Raw genomic sequence first — 27,449 nt, 5'->3', positions numbered from 1 at the left:
TGAAATCAGTCATACAATCAGTGTGTTTGTGGATGCACGGCCATGTAATAGCAACAATACCAAATTATGTTTAAACAATCAACATTATCGGAATTTCTATCAGGATTTTAATAACCCGTCAGGCAGATATCAGCCAAGAACATTCTGTTTTTTTTATATTAGACTTTTCTCTTAGTTTGTGTCTGCGAAAATGATGTACTGTATGTACAAATGTCTTTCTCCCATAAATGTTTAAGGTAGGTGTATAAAATACATTTCAAACCATTTAATTTTTTTTTTAAATCAGACTTATTTTTGGTATGAAACAATTAACTCACATTTTATATGTGACTATTATTTAGCTCAAAAGGAAATCGAATATTATTAATAAACAAGACAAACAAATTCAATATAAAATCAAAGATTGGGTGTACAATTGCACAAGGAAGAATCCACCCGTGATCCAGAAGGTCTGCATTCTCTCTTAGACATAGCTCCAATTTTTGTTATTCATGCAAAACCAGGAAATAAAAGAAACACAACCTTCTCCATTTAATTAAAATTAGAGTGAGCTATGAGGACCAACACATCCATATTTTTTAAGCACCATTTCTATTTTTCTGATCTTTAAGTTTCAAGTAATCCTAATACAACATTTCAAGTAAAAAGTTTGATTTGAAATTACTTGTTTAATGCAATACATGAGGACAGTTAGTTGTGATGTAGTTGGACCAAAACAAAAAGTGAAAGTATTAGAACTAAAAATTATATTTTTTATAGATATATATATAAATTCATGTTCTTTTTTTATGAAGTTTTTGCAAGACCTAGGCCTAAATATGACATTATCCGAGGGTATACATTTATTTATTTAAGTCATTACGGTATTTCAATAACATATTTTATTTTAGTGAACAACAGTGCATACCTTTAAAACAATAACAAAAGATGGGTGGAGTTTAGGGATAGTATCTGTATTATATCAAACTGAGGTCAGACCTCAGCCAGTATGTTTTTAAATCATTCATAATATGTGAATGCCTACATAGCCATTACTCAGAGCAACCACGAAGATTTAGTTTCAATTTAGATGTCACAGCACTTGCTTTCATCTGATCAGAAACATTGTAAACATGTTTCGCCGCCTTGCATATGTTGGATTTGTTTTACTGACAGGTAAGATGTCTTCTTAATTTTACATGCATACATGCAGCTGCAGGTGTCTGATCTGTGTATGAAGTGCATTGTGTTAAACTCAAACAAATACAAATACTGTAGTGTAAAATGCATGTATCATGAGTCTTTCAATATTAAATTACACCCATCACCAATCACCCATCTGACCCTTCTAATCTCATCTTCTGCAGGCTTGTGATGAATATAAGCATCTGGCATTTATTCAGAAATTATTCAGATGAAAAACTCTAGAACATTGAATCTTATTTGGCAAATATCTTTTACAAACTCGACAGATTTTTTTATTCGTAATAAGTTTTCATTCAAATGACTTTTAACGACTTATGTTAAAAAAAATCTTCAAATATCCCATATCACATTTTGTGTTACTGTATAGTTTGGCTGACATTACGGTATTCTCAGTATGGAAAATTGTAAAAAAAACTTTTGTGCGTTCAGTAGGGGTGAAATGGTACGTGTATTCGTACCAAACCGTCACCGGTAAAATTCCAAATGAAGTCATCTTTCCTATACCCTACTCCCTTCGAAGATCAGAGCCATTGGAGTTTAGACTTTGGAGTGAACAGGACATTTACGTGCCATTATGTAGATGTTTAGAATGCACTTGGTAAAGGGAGCGAACGTTGTTTCCACATTATCTTCAGCTGGAATCTTCACGCGACAACACACCATTGTGCCTATCAGCAGATGTCGCTGCTTGGTCTAGAAAGCAAGCAGTGAAATCTTAAGGGTTCTTAAATAAAATTAATTTCTTTAATATTTACTTGATTTGTGTTCATGCTATTTAGTTTAAATTGTTATTGCTAACTCAAAATATATTACAAATACAAAGGTTTGAATTCAAATTTTCCTGGTAAACTCTTGACATATACTGGGGAGAGATTGGACATGCCCCCAGAGTTTAAGAGCAGAGAGTAGGCCCCTACTTCTCATGTCTTCAAGATTTTGATAACTTCTTTTATTTACTTGGCAGGTTTTTTAATTATTCAAAATTGGTTGCATTTGGTTAATAATACATTTTTAATGGAGTGACACACTCAGGACACATATTTAAATATTGGTTTACACATACTTAACCATCAGAATTTCATCTGCATTTCATTTGAAAACCAAACATAAGGTTATAATTAACAACTGGTTGATAAATCTGGAATCCAAAAAACAGCCTCACTTTTACTTTTTGAATATTTGTGTTTCCATTGCTTTGAAAAGGCAAAATCAAATGTTACAAAACATATTTATAGAAAGAATTGCACCATTATGTACATTCCATGATCATATATCTTACATGACTGACAGTTTTGCAGACATTGAATTACATTGCTGCAGATGGAAATTGCGGTATTTTTCAGCGGACATTTTTTGTCATATCAGTCTCTGCTGTCCTGGCAGGTATATTTCAATCCGTCTTTATTGTTGGTTTTGCGAGGCACTTCTATAATTTCCGGTAACAAAATGTTCTAGAAAGAATCACATATGGTCAATGTGCCTGTGTAGTTTATATGTTATGTCACTAGGTATTCAAAGCAGCTGTTTGGGAAGGTAGGTCACTTTACCTCTGGTTACCTACACTGTTACTAGTGCTTCCATGATTGCTTACTACATACCAAAGCACAGCACAAAGGCAGGACTTTGATTCCAGTAAAAACAGACAAAACCTGATGAACAAGTTCCCGTGTACTTACATTGAGAGAGCTCTAACATTTTGTCAATCTGCTAACAAAGAGTGCAGTTGACACACTGTTTACATGTAGGAACAGAGTTGAAGCTATGGAAAGATAGCTTTGCAGAACACCTTTTTTTATGAGTATTAAATATAACAGAGTTAGACTGTTACAGGTTAGTCAGTTGAATGCTGAACATGGTGTTTTTGCCAGAGATTTAGTGCCACTCATTTCTATCAGACTTCACAGTTACGGTAGCCTCAGTTGTTGGTAATTTAACATCCAAAAAATAATAGCTTTTATCCGCTCTCTGTTGGGATTAAATCACATCATCTTCTAGATTTAATCACATGCATTACAAATTTATGTGATGATATTTCATACAATTGATTTGTGTCAGGTTATTTATAACTAAGGCCTCTAAATCAACTTCATAAATTAGGTCGAACAATTATTTCAAAAGTTCCACAAAGTTACATGATGCATTTAACAGATTATTTATTTAAGAAAATCAAAATACAACAAAATAAAATAAATAGTTTATTAGATTTAATCATTATAGAATATGCCTTAAAATAGCAACATACCAACAATGCATCTGAACACACAAATTATTAGACCAGCATAACCATCGGCAATGTGGTGCTGCATATGAAAATGATGACTGCGTTGGGCTGAAACTAGACAAGAAATACTTGCATCGTGCCTGGCATCACATCAATTTGGGTGTATATTAGGGCCCTTGCTAAAATGTTGATGATCTGTACTATTAATAGGTGGCAGTAAGAAACCTCCAATTAAAATACTTAAGACAATGTGCTTTTGCTTGCTACTGACACAGTGGAGAACATTATGAGATGTATAAGCACATAATGTGTTTTAAAATAATTTAATGTGCCTTACTCTGTTGTCAGCAGCTATGACTACTTCAACAGCAGCCACCACAACTGAACTACCAACAACTATAACTATTGCACCAACATCTACAACTGAAGGACCAACAACTACAACCACTGCACCAATAACTACAGTTGAAGGACCAACAACTAAAACAACAACCCCTGGACCAGAAACTACAACTACTGCACCAACAACTACAACTACTGCACCAACAACTACAACTACTGCACCAACCACTACAACTACTGCACCAACAACTATAACTGATGCACCAACAACTACAACGGATGTACCAACAACTACAACTGATGCACCAACAACTACAACTAAAGCACCAACAACTACAACCACTGCACAAACAACTACAACTGAAGCACACACAACTACTAGACCAACAACTACAACTACTGCACCAACAAGTACAACTACTGCACCAACAACTGCTACTAAAGCACCAACAACTACAACTACTGCCCCAACAACTACTACTGAAGCACAAACAACTACTGCACCAAGAACTACAACTACTGCACCTACAACTACTGCACAAACAACTACAATTGACGCACCAACGACTACAAACACTGCACAAACAATTACAACTGAAGCACACACAACTACAACCCCTGGACCAACAACTACAACTACTGCACCAAACCCTACAACCCCTGGACCAACAACTACAACTACTGCACCAACAACTACTACTAAAGCACAAACAACTACAACCACTGCCCCAACAAGTACAACTGAAGCACACACAACTACTGCACCAAAAACTACTACTACTGCACCAACAACTACAACCCATAGACCAACAACTACAACTACTGCACCAACAACTACAACTACTGCACCAACAACTACTACTAAAGCACAAACAACTACAACCACTGCCCCAACAATTACAACTGAAGCACACACAACTTCTGCACAAAGAACTTCAACTAATGCACCTACAACTATTGCACCAACCACTACAACTAAAGCACCAACAACTACAACCACTGCACAAACAACTACAACTGAAGAACACACAACTACTGCACCAACAACTACAACTACTGCACCTACAACTACCGCACCTACAACTGCTACTAAAGCACCAACAACTACAACTACTACCCCAACAACAACAACTGAAGCACAAACAACTACTGCACCAAGAACTACAACTACAACTACTGCCCCAACCACAACAACTGACGCACCAACAACTGCTACTAAAGCACCAACAACTACAACCACTGCCCCAACAACTACAACTGAAGCACACACAACTACTAGACCAACAACTACAACAACTGCACCAACAAGTACAACTACTGCACCAACAACTACTGCACCAACAACTGCTACTAAAGCACCAACAACTACAACTACTGCCCCAACAACTACAACTGAAGCACAAACAACTACTGCACCAAGAACTACAACTACTGCCCCAACCACTATAACTGACGCACCAACAACTGCTACTAAAGCACCAACAACTCCAACCACTGCCCCAACAACTACAACTGAAGCACAAACAACTACTGCACCAAGAACTACAACTACAACTACTGCCCCAACCACTACAACTGACGCACCAACAACTGCTACTAAAGCATCAACAACTACAACCACTGCCCCAACAACTACAACTGAAACAGAAACAACTACTGCACCAACCACTACAACTACTGCACCAACCACTACAACTACTGCACCAACCACTACAACTGAAGCACCAACAACTACAACCACTGCACAAACAACTACTACTGAAGCACAAACAACTACAACTACTATGCCAACAACTACAACTACTGCACCAACAACTACAACCCATAGACCAACAACTACAACTGCTGCACCAACAACTACTACTAAAGCACATACAACTACAACCACTGCCCCAACAATTACAACTGAAGCACACACAACTTCTGCACCAAGAACTTCAACTAATGCACCTACAACTATTGCACCAACCACTACAACCACTGCACAAACAACTACAACTGAAGCAACAACAACTACAACCACTGCCCCAACAAGTACAACTGAAGCAGAAACAACCACTGCCCCAACAACTACAACTGAAGCAGAAACAACTACTGAACCTACAACTACTGCACCTACAACTACTGCACCAACCACTACAACTACTGCACCTACAACTACTGCACCAACAACTGCTACTAAAGCACACACAACTACTAGACCAACAACTACAACTACTGCACCAACAAGTACAACTACTGCACCAACAACTACTACTAAAGCAACAACAACTACAACCACTGCCCCAACAAGTACAACTGAAGCAGAAACAACCACTGCCCCAACAACTACATCTGAAGCAGAAACAACTACTGAACCTACAACTACTGCACCTACAACTACTGCACCAACCACTACAACTACTGCACCTACAACTACTGCACCAACAACTGCTACTAAAGCACCAACAACTACAACTACTGCCCCAACAACTACAACTGAAGCACAAACAACTACTGCACCAAGAACTACAACTACAACTACTGCCCCAACCACTACAACTGACGCACCAACAACTGCTACTAAAGCACCAACAACTACAACCACTGCCCCAAAAACTACAACTGAAGCACACACAACTACTAGACCAACAACTACAACTACTGCACCAACAAGTACAACTACTGCACCAACAACTACTACTAAAGCAACAACAACTACAACCACTGCCCCAACAAGTACAACTGAAGCACAAACAACTACTGCACCAACAACTACAACTACTGCACCTACAACTACTGCACCAACAACTGCTACTAAAGCACCAACAACTACAACCACTGTCCCAACAACTACAACTGAAGCAGAAACAAATACTGCACCAACCACTACAACTACTGCACCAACCACTACAACTGAAGCACCAACAACTACAACCACTGCACAAACAACTACAACTGAAGCACAAACAACTACAAATACTATGCCAACAACTACAACTACTGCCCCAACAACTACAACTGAAGCATACCTAACTACTGCACCAACAACTACAACCACTGCCCCAATAACTACAACTGAAGCAGAAACAACTACTGCACCTACAACTACTGCACCTACAACTACTGCACCAACCACTACAACTACTGCACCAACCGCTACAAATAAAGCACCAACAACTACAACCACTGCACAAACAACTACAACTGAAGCACAAACAACTACAACTACTGCACCTACAACTACTGCACCAACAACTGCTACTAAAGCACCAACAACTACAACTGAAGCAGAAACAACTACTGCACCAAGAACTACAACTACTGCACCAACAACTACTACTACTGCACCAACAACTACAACCCATAGACCAACAACTACAACTACTGCACCAACAACTACAACTACTGCACCAACAACTACTACTAAAGCACATACAACTACAACCACTGCCCCAACAATTACAACTGAAGCACACACAACTTCTGCACCAAGAACTTCAACTAATGCACCTACAACTATTGCACCAACCACTACAACTAAAGCACCAACAACTACAACCACTGCACAAACAACTACAACTGAAGAACACACAACTACTCCAACAACAACTACAACTACTGCACCTACAACTACCGCACCTACAACTGCTACTAAAGCACCAACAACTACAACTACTACCCCAACAACAACAACTGAAGCACAAACAACTACTGCACCAAGAACTACAACTACAACTACTGCCCCAACCACAACAACTGACGCACCAACAACTGCTACTAAAGCACCAACAACTACAACCACTGCCCCAACAACTACAACTGAAGCACACACAACTACTAGACCAACAACTACAACAACTGCACCAACAAGTACAACTACTGCACCAACAACTACTGCACCAACAACTGCTACTAAAGCACCAACAACTACAACTACTGCCCCAACAACTACAACTGAAGCACAAACAACTACTGCACCAAGAACTACAACTACTGCCCCAACCACTATAACTGACGCACCAACAACTGCTACTAAAGCACCAACAACTCCAACCACTGCCCCAACAACTACAACTACTGCCCCAACAACTACAACTGAAGCACAAACAACTACTGCACCAAGAACTACAACTACTGCCCCAACCACAACAACTGACGCACCAACAACTGCTACTAAAGCACCAACAACTACAACCACTGCCCCAACAACTACAACTACAACTACTGCCCCAACCACTACAACTGACGCACCAACAACTGCTACTAAAGCATCAACAACTAAAACCACTGCCCCAACAACTACAACTGAAGCAGAAACAACTACTGCACCAACCACTACAACTACTGCACCAACCACTACAACTACTGCAACAACCACTACAACTGAAGCGCCAACAACTACAACCACTGCACAAACAACTACTACTGAAGCACAAACAACTACAACTACTATGCCAACAACTGAAACTACTGCCCCAACAACTACAACTGAAGCACACACAACTACTGCACCAACAACTACAACCACTGCCCCAACAACTACAACTGAAGCAGAAACAACTACTGCACCTACAACTACTGCACCTACAACTACTGCACCAACCACTACAACTACTGCACCTACAACTACTGCACCAACAACTGCTACTAAAGCACCAACAACTACAACTACTGCCCCAACAACTACAACTGAAGCACAAACAACTACTGCACCAAGAACTACAACTACAACTACTGCCCCAACCACTACAACTGACGCACCAACAACTGCTACTAAAGCACCAACAACTACAACCACTGCCCCAAAAACTACAACTGAAGCACACACAACTACTACTAAAGCAACAACAACTACAACCACTGCCCCAACAAGTACAACTGAAGCAGAAACAACCACTGCCCCAACAACTACAACTGAAGCAGAAACAACTACTGAACCTACAACTACTGCACCTACAATTACTACTAAAGCAACAACAACTACAACCACTGCCCCAACAAGTACAACTGAAGCACACACAACTACTGCACCAACAACTACAACTACTGCACCTACAACTACTGCACCAACAACTGCTACTAAAGCACCAACAACTACAACCACTGCCCCAACAACTACAACTGAAGCAGAAACAAATACTGCACCAACCACTACAACTACTGCACCAACCACTACAACTGAAGCACAAACAACTACAAATACTATGCCAACAACTACAACTACTGCCCCAACAACTACAACTGAAGCATACACAACTACTGCACCAACAACTACAACCACTGCCCCAATAACTACAACTGAAGGAGAAACAACTACTGCACCTACAACTACTGCACCTACAACTACTGCACCAACCACTACAACTACCGCACCAACCACTACAACTAAAGCACCAACAACTACAACCACTGCACAAACAACTACAACTGAAGCACAAACAACAACAACTACTGCACCTACAACTACTGCACCAACAACTGCTACTAAAGCACCAACAACTACAACTGAAGCAGAAACAACTACTGCACCAAGAACTACAACTACTGCACCTACAACGACTGCACCAACCACTACAACTGAATTACCAACAACTACAACTACTGCACCAACAACTACAACCCCTGGACCAATAACTACAACTACAGCACCAACAATTACAACTACTGCACCAACAACTTCAACTGAAGCACACACAACTACTGCACCAAGAACTACAACTACTACACCTACAACTATTGTACCAACCACTACAACTGAAGCACCAACAACTACAACCACTGCACAAACAACTACAACTGAAGCACAGAAAACTACAACTACTGCACCAACAACTACTACTAAAGCACCGACAACTACAACCACTGCCCCAACAAGTACAACTGAAGCACAAACAACTACTGCACCAACAACTACAACTACTGCACCTACAACTACTGCCCCAACCACTACAACTGACGCACCAACAACTGCTACTAAAGCACCAACAACTACAACCACTGTCCCAACAACTACAACTGAAGCACACACAACTACTAGACCAACAACTACAACTACGGCACCAACAAGTACAACTACTGCACCACCAACTACAACTACTGCACCAACAACTACAACCCATGGACCAACAACTACAACTACTGCACCAACAACTACAACTACTGCACCAACAACTACTACTAAAGCACAAACAACTACAACCACTGCCCCAACAATTACAACTGAAGCACAAACAACTACTGCACCAAGAACTTCAACTAATGCACCTACAACTATTGCACCAACCACTACAACTAAAGCACCAACAACTACAACCACTGCACAAACAACTACAACTGAAGCACACACAACTACTAGACCAACAACTACAACTACTGCACCAACAAGTACAACTACTGCACCAACAACTACTGCACTAACAACTGCTACTACTGCACCAACAACTACTGCACCAACAACTGCTACTAAAGCACCAACAACTACAACTGAAGCACAAACAACTACTTCACCAAGAACTACAACTACAACTACCGCATCTACAACTACTGCACCAACAACTACAACTGACGCACCAACAACTACAAACACTGCACAAACAACTACTACTAAAGCACAAACAACTACAACCACTGCCCCAACAAGTACAACTGAAGCACACACATCTACTGCACCAACAACTACTGCACCAACAACTACAACTACTGCACCAACAACTACAACCCATGGACCAACAACTACAACTACTGCACCAACAAGTACAACTACTGCACCAACAACTACAACTGAAGCAGAAACAACTACTGCACCTACAACTACTGCACCTACAACTACTGCACCAACCACTACAACTACTGCACCTACAACTACTGCACCAACAACTGCTACTAAAGCACCAACAACTACAACTACTGCCCCAACAAGTACAACTGAAGCACAAACAACTACTGCACCAACAACTACTGCACCAACAACTACAACTACTGCACCAACAACTACAACCCATGGACCAACAACTACAACTACTGCACCAACAACTACACCTACTACACCAACAACTACTACTAAAGCACAAACAACTACAACCACTGCCCCAACAATTACAACTGAAGCACACACAACTACTGCACCAAGAACTTCAACTAATGCACCTACAACTATTGCACCAACCACTACAACTAAAGCACCAACAACTACTACTAAAGCAACAACAACTACAACCCCTGCCCCAACAAGTACAACTGAAGCAGAAACAACCACTGCCCCAACAACTACAACTGAAGCAGAAACAACTACTGAACCTACAACTACTGCACCTACAACTACTGCACCAACCACTACAACTACTGCACCTACAACTACTGCACCAACAACTGCTACTAAAGCACCAACAACTACAACTACTGCCCCAACAACTACAACTGAAGCACAAACAACTACTGCACCAAGAACTACAACTACAACTACTGCCCCAACCACTACAACTGACGCACCAACAACTGCTACTAAAGCACCAACAACTACAACCACTGCCCCAAAAACTACAACTGAAGCACACACAACTACTAGACCAACAACTACAACTACTGCACCAACAAGTACAACTACTGCACCAACAACTACTACTAAAGCAACAACAACTACAACCACTGCCCCAACAAGTACAACTGAAGCACACACAACTACTGCAATAACAACTACAACTACTGCACCTACAACTACTGCACCAACAACTGCTACCAAAGCACCAACAACTACAACCACTGCCCCAACAACTACAACTGAAGCAGAAACAACTACTGCACCAAGAACTACAACTACTGCACAAACAACTACAACTGAAGCACAAACAACTACAACTACTGCACCTACAACTGACGCACCAACAACTGCTACTAAAGCACCAACAACTACAACCACTGTCCCAACAACTACAACTGAAGCACAAACAACTACTAGACCAACAACTACAACTACGGCACCAACAAGTACAACTACTGCACCAACCACTACAACTAAAGCACCAACAACTACAACCACTGCACAAACAACTACAACTGAAGCACAAACAACTACAACTACTGCACCTACAACTGACGCACCAACAACTGCTACTAAAGCACCAACAACTACAACCACTGTCCCAACAACTACAACTGAAGCACAAACAACTACTAGACCAACAACTACAACTACGGCACCAACAAGTACAACTACTGCACCATCAACTACAACTACTGCACCAACAACTACAACCCATGGACCAACAACTACAACTACTGCACCAACAACTACAACTACTGCACCAACAACTACTACTAAAGCACAAACAACTACAACCACTCCCCCAACAATTACAACTGAAGCACAAACAACTACTGCACCAAGAACTTCAACTAATGCACATACAACTATTGCACCAACCACTACAACTAAAGCACCAACAACTACAACCATTGCACAAACAACTACAACTGAAGCACACACAACTACTAGACCAACAACTACAACTACTGCACCAACAAGTACAACTACTGCACCAACAACTACTGCACTAACAACTGCTACTACTGCACCAACAACTACTGCACCAACAACTGCTACTAAAGCACCAACAACTACAACTGAAGCACAAACAACTACTTCACCAAGAACTACAACTACAACTACCGCACCTACAACTACTGCACCAACAACTACAACTGACGCACCAACAACTACAAACACTGCACAAACAACTACTACTAAAGCACAAACAACTACAACCACTGCCCCAACAAGTACAACTGAAGCACACACAACTACTGCACCAACAACTACTGCACCAACAACTACAACTACTGCACCAACAGCTACAACCCATGGACCAACAACTACAACTACTGCACCAACAACTACAACTACTACACCAACAACTACTACTAAAGCACAAACAACTACAACCCCTGGACAAACAACTACAACTACTGCACCAACAACTACAACCCATGGACCAACAACTACAACTACTGCACCAACAACTACAACTACTGCACCAACAACTACTACTAAAGCACAAACAACTACAACCACTGCCCCAACAATTACAACTGAAGCAAACACAACTACTGCACCAAGAACTTCAACTAATGCACCTACAACTATTGCACCAACCACTACAACTAAAGCACCAACAACTACAACCACTGCACAAACAACTACAACTGAAGCACACACAACTACTGCACCAACAACTACAACTACTGCACCTACAACTACTGCACCAACAACTGCTACTAAAGCACCAACAACTACAACTACTGCCCCAACAACTACAACTGAAGCACAAACAACTACTGCACCAAGAACTACATCTACAACTACTGCCCCAACCACTACAACTGACGCACCAACAACTGCTACTAAAGCACCAACAACTACAACCACTGCCCCAACAACTACAACTGAAGCACACACAACTACTAGACCAACAACTACAACTACTGCACCAACAAGTACAACTACTGCACCAACAACTACTGCACCAACAACTGCTACTAAAGCACCAACAACTACAACTACTGCCCCAACAACTACAACTGAAGCACAAACAACTACTGCACCAAGAACTACAACTACAACTACCGCACCTACAACTACTGCACCAACAACTACAACTGACGCACCAACAACTGCTACTAAAGCACCAACAACTACAACCACTGCCCCAAAAACTACAACTGAAGCACACACAACTACTAGACCAACAACTACAACTACTGCACCAACAAGTACAACTACTGCACCAACAACTACTACTAAAGCAACAACAACTACAACCACTGCCCCAACAAGTACAACTGAAGCACACACAACTACTGCAATAACAACTACAACTACTGCACCTACAACTACTGCACCAACAACTGCTACCAAAGCACCAACAACTACAACCACTGCCCCAACAACTACAACTGAAGCAGAAACAACTACTGCACCAAGAACTACAACTACTGCACAAACAACTACAACTGAAGCACAAACAACTACAACTACTGCACCTACAACTGACGCACCAACAACTGCTACTAAAGCACCAACAACTACAACCACTGTCCCAACAACTACAACTGAAGCACAAACAACTACTAGACCAACAACTACAACTACGGCACCAACAAGTACAACTACTGCACCAACCACTACAACTAAAGCACCAACAACTACAACCACTGCACAAACAACTACAACTGAAGCACAAACAACTACAACTACTGCACCTACAACTGACGCACCAACAACTGCTACTAAAGCACCAACAACTACAACCACTGTCCCAACAACTACAACTGAAGCACAAACAACTACTAGACCAACAACTACAACTACGGCACCAACAAGTACAACTACTGCACCATCAACTACAACTACTGCACCAACAACTACAACCCATGGACCAACAACTACAACTACTGCACCAACAACTACAACTACTGCACCAACAACTACTACTAAAGCACAAACAACTACAACCACTCCCCCAACAATTACAACTGAAGCACAAACAACTACTGCACCAAGAACTTCAACTAATGCACATACAACTATTGCACCAACCACTACAACTAAAGCACCAACAACTACAACCATTGCACAAACAACTACAACTGAAGCACACACAACTACTAGACCAACAACTACAACTACTGCACCAACAAGTACAACTACTGCACCAACAACTACTGCACTAACAACTGCTACTACTGCACCAACAACTACTGCACCAACAACTGCTACTAAAGCACCAACAACTACAACTGAAGCACAAACAACTACTTCACCAAGAACTACAACTACAACTACCGCACCTACAACTACTGCACCAACAACTACAACTGACGCACCAACAACTACAAACACTGCACAAACAACTACTACTAAAGCACAAACAACTACAACCACTGCCCCAACAAGTACAACTGAAGCACACACAACTACTGCACCAACAACTACTGCACCAACAACTACAACTACTGCACCAACAGCTACAACCCATGGACCAACAACTACAACTACTGCACCAACAACTACAACTACTACACCAACAACTACTACTAAAGCACAAACAACTACAACCCCTGGACAAACAACTACAACTACTGCACCAACAACTACAACCCATGGACCAACAACTACAACTACTGCACCAACAACTACAACTACTGCACCAACAACTACTACTAAAGCACAAACAACTACAACCACTGCCCCAACAATTACAACTGAAGCAAACACAACTACTGCACCAAGAACTTCAACTAATGCACCTACAACTATTGCACCAACCACTACAACTAAAGCACCAACAACTACAACCACTGCACAAACAACTACAACTGAAGCACACACAACTACTGCACCAACAACTACAACTACTGCACCTACAACTACTGCACCAACAACTGCTACTAAAGCACCAACAACTACAACTACTGCCCCAACAACTACAACTGAAGCACAAACAACTACTGCACCAAGAACTACATCTACAACTACTGCCCCAACCACTACAACTGACGCACCAACAACTGCTACTAAAGCACCAACAACTACAACCACTGCCCCAACAACTACAACTGAAGCACACACAACTACTAGACCAACAACTACAACTACTGCACCAACAAGTACAACTACTGCACCAACAACTACTGCACCAACAACTGCTACTAAAGCACCAACAACTACAACTACTGCCCCAACAACTACAACTGAAGCACAAACAACTACTGCACCAAGAACTACAACTACAACTACCGCACCTACAACTACTGCACCAACAACTACAACTGACGCACCAACAACTACAAACACTGCACAAACAATTACAACTGAAGCACAAACAACTACTGCACCAAGAACTACAACTACAACTACTGCCCCAACCACTACAACTGACGCACCAACAACTGCTACTAAAGCACCAACAACTACAACCACTGCCCCAACAACTACAACTGAAGCACACACAACTACTAGACCAACAACTACAACTACTGCACCAACAAGTACAACTACTGCACAAACAACTACTGCACCAACAACTGCTACTAAAGCACCAACAACTACAACTACTGCCCCAACAACTACAACTGAAGCACAAACAACTACGGCACCAAGAACTACAACTACAACTACCGCACCTACAACTACTGCACCAACAACTACAACTGACGCACCAACAACTACAAACACTGCACAAACAATTACAACTGAAGCACAAACAACTACTGCACCAAGAACTACAACTACAACTACTGCCCCAACCACTACAACTGACGCACAAACAACTGCTACTAAAGCACCAACAACTACAACCACTGCCCCAACAACTACAACTGAAGCACACACAAGTACTAGACCAACAACTACAACTACTGCACGAACAAGTACAACTACTGCACCAACAACTACTGCACCAACAACTGCTACTAAAGCACCAACAACTACAACTGAAGCACAAACAACTGCTACTAAAGCACCAACAACTACAACCACTGCCCCAACAACTACTACTAAAGCACAAACAACTACAACCACTGCCCCAACAAGTACAAATGAAGCACACACAACTACTGCACCAACAACTACTGCACCAACAACTACAACTACTGCACCAACAACTACAACCCATGGACCAACAACTACAACTACTGCACCAACAACTACAACTACTACACCAACAACTACTACTAAAGCACAAACAACTACAACCACTGCCCCAACAATTACAACTGAAGCACACACAACTACAACCACTGCACAAACAACTACAACTGAAGCACACACAACTACTAGACCAACAACTACAACTACTGCACCAACAAGTACAACTACTGCACCAACAACTACTGCACCAACAACTGCTACTAAAGCACCAACAACTACAACTACTGCCCCAACAACTACAACTGAAGCACAAACAACTACTGCACCAAGAACTACAACTACTGCCCCAACCACTATAACTGACGCACCAACAACTGCTACAAAAGCACCAACAACGAAAACCACTGCCCCAACAACTACAACTGAAGCACAAACAACTACTAGACCAACAACTACAACTACTGCACCAACAAGTACAACTACTGCACCAACAACTACTGCACCAACAACTGCTACTAAAGCACCAACAACTACAACTACTGCCCCAACAACTACAACTGAAGCACAAACAACTACTGCACCAAGAACTACAACTACAACTACTGCCCCAATCACTACAACTGACGCACCAACAACTGCTACTAAAGCACCAACAACTACAACCACTGCCCCAACAACTACAACTGAAGCACATACAAATACTAGACCAACAACTACAACTACTGCACCAACAAGTACAACTACTGCACCAACAACTACTGCACCAACAACTGCTACTAAAGCACCAACAACTACAACTACTGCCCCAACAACTACAACTGAAGCACAAACAACTGCTACTAAAGCACCAACAACTACAACCACTGCCCCAACAACTACAACTGAAGCACAAACAACTACTGCACCAAGAACTACAACTACTGCCCCAACCACTATAACTGACGCACCAACAACTGCTACTAAAGCACCAACAACTACAACCACTGCCCCGACAACTACAACTGAAGCACAAACAACTACTTCACCAAGAACTACAACTACTGCCCCAACCACTATAACTGACGCACCAACAACTGCTACTAGAGCACCAACAACTACAACCACTGCCCCAACAACTACTACTAAAGCACAAACAACTACAACCACTGCCCCAACAATTACAACTGAAGCACACACAACTACTGCACCAAGAACTTCAACTAATGCACCTACAACTATTGCACCAACCACTACAACTAAAGCACCAACAACTACAACCACTGCACAAACAACTACAACTGAAGCACACACAACTACTAGACCAACAACTACAACTACTGCACCAACAAGTACAACTACTGCACCAACAACTACTGCACCAACAAATGCTAATAAAGCACCAACAAGTACAACTACTGCACCAACAACTACTGCACCAACAACTGCTACTAAAGCACCAACAACTACAACTACTGCCCCAACAACTACAACTGAAGCACAAACAACTATTGCACCAAGAACTACAACTACTGCACCTACAACTACTGCTCCAACAACTACAACTGACGCACCAACAACTACAATCACTGCACAAACAATTACAACTGAAGCACACACAACTACAACCCCTGGACCAACAACTACAACTACTGCACCAAAACCTACAACCCCTGGACCAATAACTACAACTACTGCACCAACAACTACTACTAAAGCACAAACAACTACAACCACTGTCCCAACAAGTACAACTGAAGCCCACACAACTACTGCACCAACAACTACTGCACCAACAACTACAACTACTGCACCAACAACTACAACCCATGGACCAACAACTACAACTACTGCACCAACAACTACAACTACTACACCAACAACTACTACTAAAGCACAAACAACTACAACCACTGCCCCAACAATTACAACTGAAGCACACACAACTACTGCACCAAGAACTTCAACTAATGCACCTGCAACTATTGCACCAACCACTACAACTAAAGCACCAACAACTACAACCACTGCACAAACAACTACAACTGAAGCACACACAACTACTGCACCAACAACTACAACTACTGCACCTACAAATACTGCACCAACAACTGCTACTAAAGCACCAACAACTGCAACTACTGCCCCAACAACTACAACTGAAGCACAAACAACTACTGCACCAAGAACTACAACTACAACTACTGCCCCAACCACTACAACTGACGCACCAACAACTGCTACTAAAGCACCAACAACTACAACCACTGCCCCAACAACTACAACTGAAGCACACACAACTACTAGTCCAACAACTACAACTACTGCACCAACAAGTAAAACTACTGCACCAACAACTACTGCACCAACAACTGCTACTAAAGCACCAACAACTACAACTACTGCCCCAACAACTACAACTGAAGCATACACAACTACTGCACCAACAACTACAACCACTGCCCCAACAACTACAACTGAAGCAGAAACAACTACTGCACCTACAACTACTGCACCTACAACTATTGCACCAACCACTACAACTACTGCACCGACCACTACAACTGAAGCACCAACAACTACAACCACTGCACAAACAACTACAACTGAAGCACAAACAACTACAACTACTGCACCTACAACTACTGCACCAACAACTGCTACTAAAGCACCAACAACTACAACCACTGCCCCAACAACTACAACTGAAGCAGAAACAACTACTGCACCAAGAACTACAACTACTGCACCTACAACTACTGCACCAACCACTACAACTCCTGCACCAACCACTACAACTGAATTACCAACAACTACAACTACTGCACCAACAACTACAACCCCTGGACCAACAACTACAACTACTGCACCAACAACTACAACTACTGCACCAACAACTACAACTGAAGCACACACAACTACTGCACCAAGAACTACAACTACTACACCTACAAATATTGTACCAACCACTACAACTGAAGCACCAACAACTACAACCACTGCACAAACAACTACAACTGAAGCACAGACAACTACAACTACTGCACCAACAACTACTACTAAAGCATCAACAACTACAACCACTGCCCCAACAAGTACAACTGAAGCACAAACAACTACTGCACCAACAACTACAACTACTGCACCTACAACTACTGCCCCAACCACTACAACTGACGCACACACAACTACTAGACCAACAACTACAACTACTGCACCAACAAGTACAACTACTGCACCAACAACTACAACTACTGCACCAACAACTACAACCCATGGACCAACAACTACAACTACTGCACCAACAACTACAACTACTGCACCACCAACTACTACTAAAGCACAAACAACTACAACCACTGCCCCAACAATTACAACTGAAGCACACACAACTACTGCACCAAGAACTTCAACTTATGCACCTATAACTATTGCACCAACCACTACAACTACTGCACCAACCACTACAACTGAATTACCAACAACTACAACTACTGCACCAACAACTACAACCCCTGGACCAACAACTACAACTACTGCACCAACAACTACAACTACTGCACCAACAACTACAACTGAAGCACACACAACTACTGCACCAAGAACTACAACTACTACACCTACAAATATTGTACCAACCACTACAACTGAAGCACCAACAACTACAACCACTGCACAAACAACTACAACTGAAGCACAGACAACTACAACTACTGCACCAACAACTACTACTAAAGCATCAACAACTACAACCACTGCCCCAACAAGTACAACTGAAGCACAAACAACTACTGCACCAACAACTACAACTACTGCACCTACAACTACTGCCCCAACCACTACAACTGACGCACACACAACTACTAGACCAACAACTACAACTACTGCACCAACAAGTACAACTACTGCACCAACAACTACAACTACTGCACCAACAACTACAACCCATGGACCAACAACTACAACTACTGCACCAACAACTACAACTACTGCACCACCAACTACTACTAAAGCACAAACAACTACAACCACTGCCCCAACAATTACAACTGAAGCACACACAACTACTGCACCAAGAACTTCAACTTATGCACCTACAACTATTGCACCAACCACTACAACTAAAGCACCAACAACTACAACCACTGCACAAACAACTACAACTGAAGCACACACAACTGCTAGACCAACAACTACAACTACTGCACCAACAAGTACAACTACTGCACCAACAACTACTGCACCAACAACTGCTACTAAAGCACCATCAAGTACAACTACTGCGCCAAAAACTACTGCACCAACAACTGCTACTAAAGCACCAACAACTACAACTACTGCCCCAACAACTACAACTGAAGCACAAACAACTACTGCACCAAGAACTACAACTACAACTACTGCACCTACAACTACTGCACCAACAACTACAACTGACGCACCAACAACTACAAACACTGCACAAACAATTACAAATGAAGCACACACAACTACAACCCCTGGACCAACACCTACAACTACTGCACCAAAACCTACAACCCCTGGACCAACAACTACAACTACTGCACCAACAACTACTACTAAAGCACAAAAAACTACAACCACTGCCCCAACAAGTACAACTGAAGCACACACAATTACTGCACCAACAACTACAACTACTGCACCAACAACTACAACCCATGGACCAACAACTACAACTACTGCACCAACAACTACAACTACTGCACCAACAACTACTACTAAAGCACAAACAACTACAACCACTGCCCCAACAATTACAACTGAAGCACACACAACTACTGCACCAAGAACTTCAACTAATGCACCTACAACTATTGCACCAACCACTACAATTAAAGCACCAACAACTACAACCACTGCACAAACAACTACAACTGAAGCACACACAACTACTGCACCAACAACTACAACTACTGCACCTACAACTACTGCACGATCAACTGCTACTAAAGCACCAACAACTACAACTACTGCACCAACCACTACAACTACTGCACCAACCACTACAACTGAAGCACCAACAACTACAACCACTGCACAAACAACTACAACTGAAGCACAAACAACAACAACTACTATGCCAACAACTACAACTACTGCCCCAACAACTACAACTGAAGCATACACAACTACTGCACCAACAACTACAACCACTGCCCCAACAACTACAACTGAAGCAGAAACAACTACTGCACCTACAACTACTGCACCTACAACTATTGCACCAACCACTACAACTACTGCACCGACCACTACAACTGAAGCACCAACAACTACAACCACTGCACAAACAACTACAACTGAAGCACAAACAACTACAACTACTGCACCTACAACTACTGCACCAACAACTGCTACTAAAGCACCAACAACTACAACCACTGCCCCAACAACTACAACTGAAGCAGAAACAACTACTGCACCAAGAACTACAACTACTGCACCTACAACTACTGCACCAACCACTACAACTCCTGCACCAACCACTACAACTGAATTACCAACAACTACAACTACTGCACCAACAACTACAACCCCTGGACCAACAACTACAACTACTGCACCAACAACTACAACTACTGCACCAACAACTACAACTGAAGCACACACAACTACTGCACCAAGAACTACAACTACTACACCTACAAATATTGTACCAACCACTACAACTGAAGCACCAACAACTACAACCACTGCACAAACAACTACAACTGAAGCACAGACAACTACAACTACTGCACCAACAACTACTACTAAAGCATCAACAACTACAACCACTGCCCCAACAAGTACAACTGAAGCACAAACAACTACTGCACCAACAACTACAACTACTGCACCTACAACTACTGCCCCAACCACTACAACTGACGCACACACAACTACTAGACCAACAACTACAACTACTGCACCAACAAGTACAACTACTGCACCAACAACTACAACTACTGCACCAACAACTACAACCCATGGACCAACAACTACAACTACTGCACCAACAACTACAACTACTGCACCACCAACTACTACTAAAGCACAAACAACTACAACCACTGCCCCAACAATTACAACCGAAGCACACACAACTACTGCACCAAGAACTTCAACTTATGCACCTATAACTATTGCACCAACCACTACAACTACTGCACCAACCACTACAACTGAAATACCAACAACTACAACTACTGCACCAACAACTACAACCCCTGGACCAACAACTACAACTACTGCACCAACAACTACAACTACTGCACCAACAACTACAACTGAAGCACACACAACTACTGCACCAAGAACTACAACTACTACACCTACAAATATTGTACCAACCACTACAACTGAAGCACCAACAACTACAACCACTGCACAAACAACTACAACTGAAGCACAGACAACTACAACTACTGCACCAACAACTACTACTAAAGCATCAACAACTACAACCACTGCCCCAACAAGTACAACTGAAGCACAAACAACTACTGCACCAACAACTACAACTACTGCACCTACAACTACTGCCCCAACCACTACAACTGACGCACACACAACTACTAGACCAACAACTACAACTACTGCACCAACAAGTACAACTACTGCACCAACAACTACAACTACTGCACCAACAACTACAACCCATGGACCAACAACTACAACTACTGCACCAACAACTACAACTACTGCACCACCAACTACTACTAAAGCACAAACAACTACAACCACTGCCCCAACAATTACAACTGAAGCACACACAACTACTGCACCAAGAACTTCAACTTATGCACCTACAACTATTGCACCAACCACTACAACTAAAGCACCAACAACTACAACCACTGCACAAACAACTACAACTGAAGCACACACAACTGCTAGACCAACAACTACAACTACTGCACCAACAAGTACAACTACTGCACCAACAACTACTGCACCAACAACTGCTACTAAAGCACCATCAAGTACAACTACTGCGCCAAAAACTACTGCACCAACAACTGCTACTAAAGCACCAACAACTACAACTACTGCCCCAACAACTACAACTGAAGCACAAACAACTACTGCACCAAGAACTACAACTACAACTACTGCACCTACAACTACTGCACCAACAACTACAACTGACGCACCAACAACTACAAACACTGCACAAACAATTACAAATGAAGCACACACAACTACAACCCCTGGACCAACACCTACAACTACTGCACCAAAACCTACAACCCCTGGACCAACAACTACAACTACTGCACCAACAACTACTACTAAAGCACAAAAAACTACAACCACTGCCCCAACAAGTACAACTGAAGCACACACAATTACTGCACCAACAACTACAACTACTGCACCAACAACTACAACTACTGCACCAACAACTACAACCCATGGACCAACAACTACAACTACTGCACCAACAACTACAACTACTGCACCAACAACTACTACTAAAGCACAAACAACTACAACCACTGCCCCAACAATTACAACTGAAGCACACACAACTACTGCACCAAGAACTTCAACTAATGCACCTACAACTATTGCACCAACCACTACAATTAAAGCACCAACAACTACAACCACTGCACAAACAACTACAACTGAAGCACACACAACTACTGCACCAACAACTACAACTACTGCACCTACAACTACTGCACGATCAACTGCTACTAAAGCACCAACAACTACAACTACTGCCCCAACAACTACAACTGAAGCACAAACAACTACTGCACCAAGAACTACAACTACAACTACTGCCCCAACCACTACAACTGACGCACCAACAACGGGTACTAAAGCACCAACAACTACAACCACTGCCCCAAAAACTACAACTGAAGCAGAAACAACTACTGCACCAACCACTACAACTACTGCACCAACCACTACAACTGAAGCACCAACAACTACAACCACTGCACAAACAACTACAACTGAAGCACAAACAACTACAACTACTATGCCAACAACTACAACTACTGCCCCAACAACTACAACTGAAGCACACACAACTACTGCACCAACAACTACAACTACTGCACCTACAACTACTGCACCAACAACTGCTACTAAAGCACCAACAACTACAACTACTGCCCCAACAACTACAACTGAAGCACAAACAACTACTGCACCAATAACTACAACTACTGCCCCAACCACTACAACTGACGCACCAACAACTGCTACTAAAGCACCAACAACTCCAACCACTGCCCCAACAACTACAACTGAAGCACACACAACTACTGCACCAAGAACTACAACTACTGCACCTACAACTACTGCACCAACAACTACACCAACATCTACAACTACTGCACCAACAACTGCAGCCAAATCAACTACGACTACAGCTGCACCAACGAGTACAACTATGACACTGACAACCACAAGTATAGCACCAACAACTATGCCACATTCAACTACCGCACCAACAACTATAACTACTATGCCGACAACTTCAACTTATACACAGACAACTACTGCAGCAAAAACAACTACAACTTTTGCATCAACCACAACTAATATCCTAGCAACTACAACTATTGGCTCAACAACAAATCCTTTACTTAAAACTTCAACCACTGAATCTACAACATCATCTGTACCAACAACTACAAATTCGGCACAAACCACAACTCCTGTATCAAAAACAATTTATATACCAACAACTACAACTACTGGTCCTAAAAAAACTTCAATAATTGCCCCAACAACTTCAGAAACATCAACTGTAGGACCAATCAAAACTTCACAAACCCCAAGTGATTTGTCATCAAATCAGACAACTTCTCCTCAAATAGAACCACCAGCAACAGCTCCACAAACAAATTCAAGTACTACAAAATTACTAACAACAACTGCTCATGCAACTCTCAATGTCAGGTTCTTTGGTGACCTGAATTTTACTCCACAGGAACATATAGACATGGTAAACCAATGTTTTTACTTCATTACTTTCTTTCTAAACTTTGCCATGTCACAACATAGGACACATGTACGATTTACTTGTCAACTACCCACATAAACTTCAGTGCTTCCCACACATAGACTTATTTAGGCACAATAATAGGGGACTATATACTGTGTGTTACATGTTTATTCTGACACACTCAGCTACTCAAAATAATGTTTTTCAATTGTAATGTACTGATCATAATGCAAAAACATAGTGTGATGTCCACTTTATCAGGAATTAAGACAGCGAAATCCTGTGGTCTGCCTCAGGTTCAGCACACTACAGGAGGCACAAAGTATTTGACCTGACAACCTTGGCAGATTAGTACATTTTAACCCGAACAAGAGACGTTAAATGTAAATTTTACCAATAGGCTGTACAGAGAAAATACTGTAGTTCACTTTTTTATTTCAGGGGTGAATTCACACATATTAAATGTAACCAAATAATGTTTAAATGCTTTAAATACTTGTCTTTCAGCTTATCGGGATAATTAAAAAAAATGTTAATGGGGCCTTTAACATTTCTGTGAAGAAACGTGTTTAATGGACATCTCAGGCAGGTGTTTCAATTTATGCAAGTACAACTCCTATCTACTTGATGACAGAAGACCTTCAGAACTGTTTATCATGCTTGTTTTATTTTCATACACCACTGTTCAAAATTTAATTTAATTTTAAATAATTTAAATAAGTTGTAAATAAATACAAAAAACATCTTGGTAACTGATTATATTTAAGGCCAATATTCTGATTATTACTTTATTACACTATTATCCTTTTAAAATCCATTATATTAATATGTAGTTGTTGTTCCTCATCATTCATCCATTTTTCTCTTGTCCTCTGCAGGGTCGCAGATATGCGGGATACACTCTGGATATATGGCCAGTCTGTTGCATAACACTTAGTTCTAATTGTTCGTAGTAATAATCTCAACAAAATTAATCTTAAGAAATGCTAAAAACCTATAAAATCTAATTTTACAAAAACCTTAGATGTGTGCTACAATACCTTTAACAAGACTATTGTGAACTCCAATATCTAAGTAAATAGTGTTGAGATGCATATTTATTTATAAGTGCAATATTTAATAAAGTTTTTGCCATTGATTCCTAATGTAAGATTCTGTAATGTAAGATGTGCCAAGATCACTGCGTCTGTCTCGCCCATCTCTTATTATGTAATTAGATCTGCGTCGTTCTGTTGTTGTCTTGTTCACCTTCTGTTTCCCTGTTGTTTTGTTCCCCTTGTTTGTTGACATGGACATTTATTTACTGTAGGCCACACACATCTCCCCATATACAAGGTCATTGGTTTCCACTCTGCATTTATGGAGACACGGGTTGTGTTTTTGGGCTACTTTCACAATGAACTTTGGCCGCCAAAATGTTTATTTATATTCTGAGCATGAATGAATACCTGGCAACTCAAGGACCGGATGCATTATCATAGATTTGGGGAGCGTTTGCTAGGTACAGTACAGTGAGGGTCTTACGAAGATAAACAGTTTCTCTTTCATTTCTATAGAGAGTTCTTTATGAGGAAAATCAAAGGATCTTTTTTTATAGGATTAGGGGTAAGACAAATAGAGTTTCAACACGGAATTAAAAACTAAGAAACCATTCAAATAAATAAATGTGGCAATATAAAACCTATTTTGGTTGCAGCTGTCCACTTTGCACACTGGAATATAATGGGATGCTTATCATTTCTTTTGGGAGGGGTTAGAAGGATCTGGAAATATGTCAAGAACTTGGCAACCCTTCACTAGTTTTTTGTCTGTTATTGATAAGGATGTCCATTTTTTTGGATTTATTTCATTCATGATGATGGGGAAACTGTATAATTTCTTATCTTATTTCTCTTACAATAAATTTCTTTAGTAACAAATGTAGTGTATTTCGGGGAAAACTATGAGTTTGATCACAGTAAAAGACGTATAATTAATGATGACTAACTATACCTGTTTTATACACTTAATACACGGATTCGGCAGACCTGATAATAGCGACAAACTAAATTCACTCGTCCAGCGAGTGATCCGCAGATCGTATATCAAATCTAAGAAATATTACTTTCCTGGCCTTGGAAACA

At 41.3% G+C, this 27,449-nt stretch overlaps 1 protein-coding gene across 1 annotated transcript in view; it reads left to right on the top strand.

The window, feature by feature from the left end:
- LOC130430691 (mucin-2-like) overlaps nucleotides 1–27,057 on the top strand; it is a 30,905-nt gene extending 3,848 nt beyond the window's left edge. The window contains exons 2-4 of the mRNA XM_056759832.1: nucleotides 21,489–25,326; nucleotides 25,834–25,929; nucleotides 26,205–27,057. Of these exons, the coding sequence (XP_056615810.1) occupies nucleotides 21,489–25,326; nucleotides 25,834–25,899 (3,904 nt within the window). The 3' untranslated portion in view covers nucleotides 25,900–25,929; nucleotides 26,205–27,057. The remainder of the gene's footprint in view (nucleotides 1–21,488; nucleotides 25,327–25,833; nucleotides 25,930–26,204) is intronic.
- Nucleotides 27,058–27,449: the final 392 nt, after the last annotated feature.

Source organism: Triplophysa dalaica, chromosome 10 (genome assembly GCF_015846415.1).
Source record: "Triplophysa dalaica isolate WHDGS20190420 chromosome 10, ASM1584641v1, whole genome shotgun sequence".
In the NCBI taxonomy this organism is placed as follows: Eukaryota; Metazoa; Chordata; class Actinopteri; order Cypriniformes; family Nemacheilidae; genus Triplophysa; species Triplophysa dalaica.
Note: the sequence above shows the minus strand (reverse complement) of the source record. Positions and strands in the feature narration are given on the sequence as shown.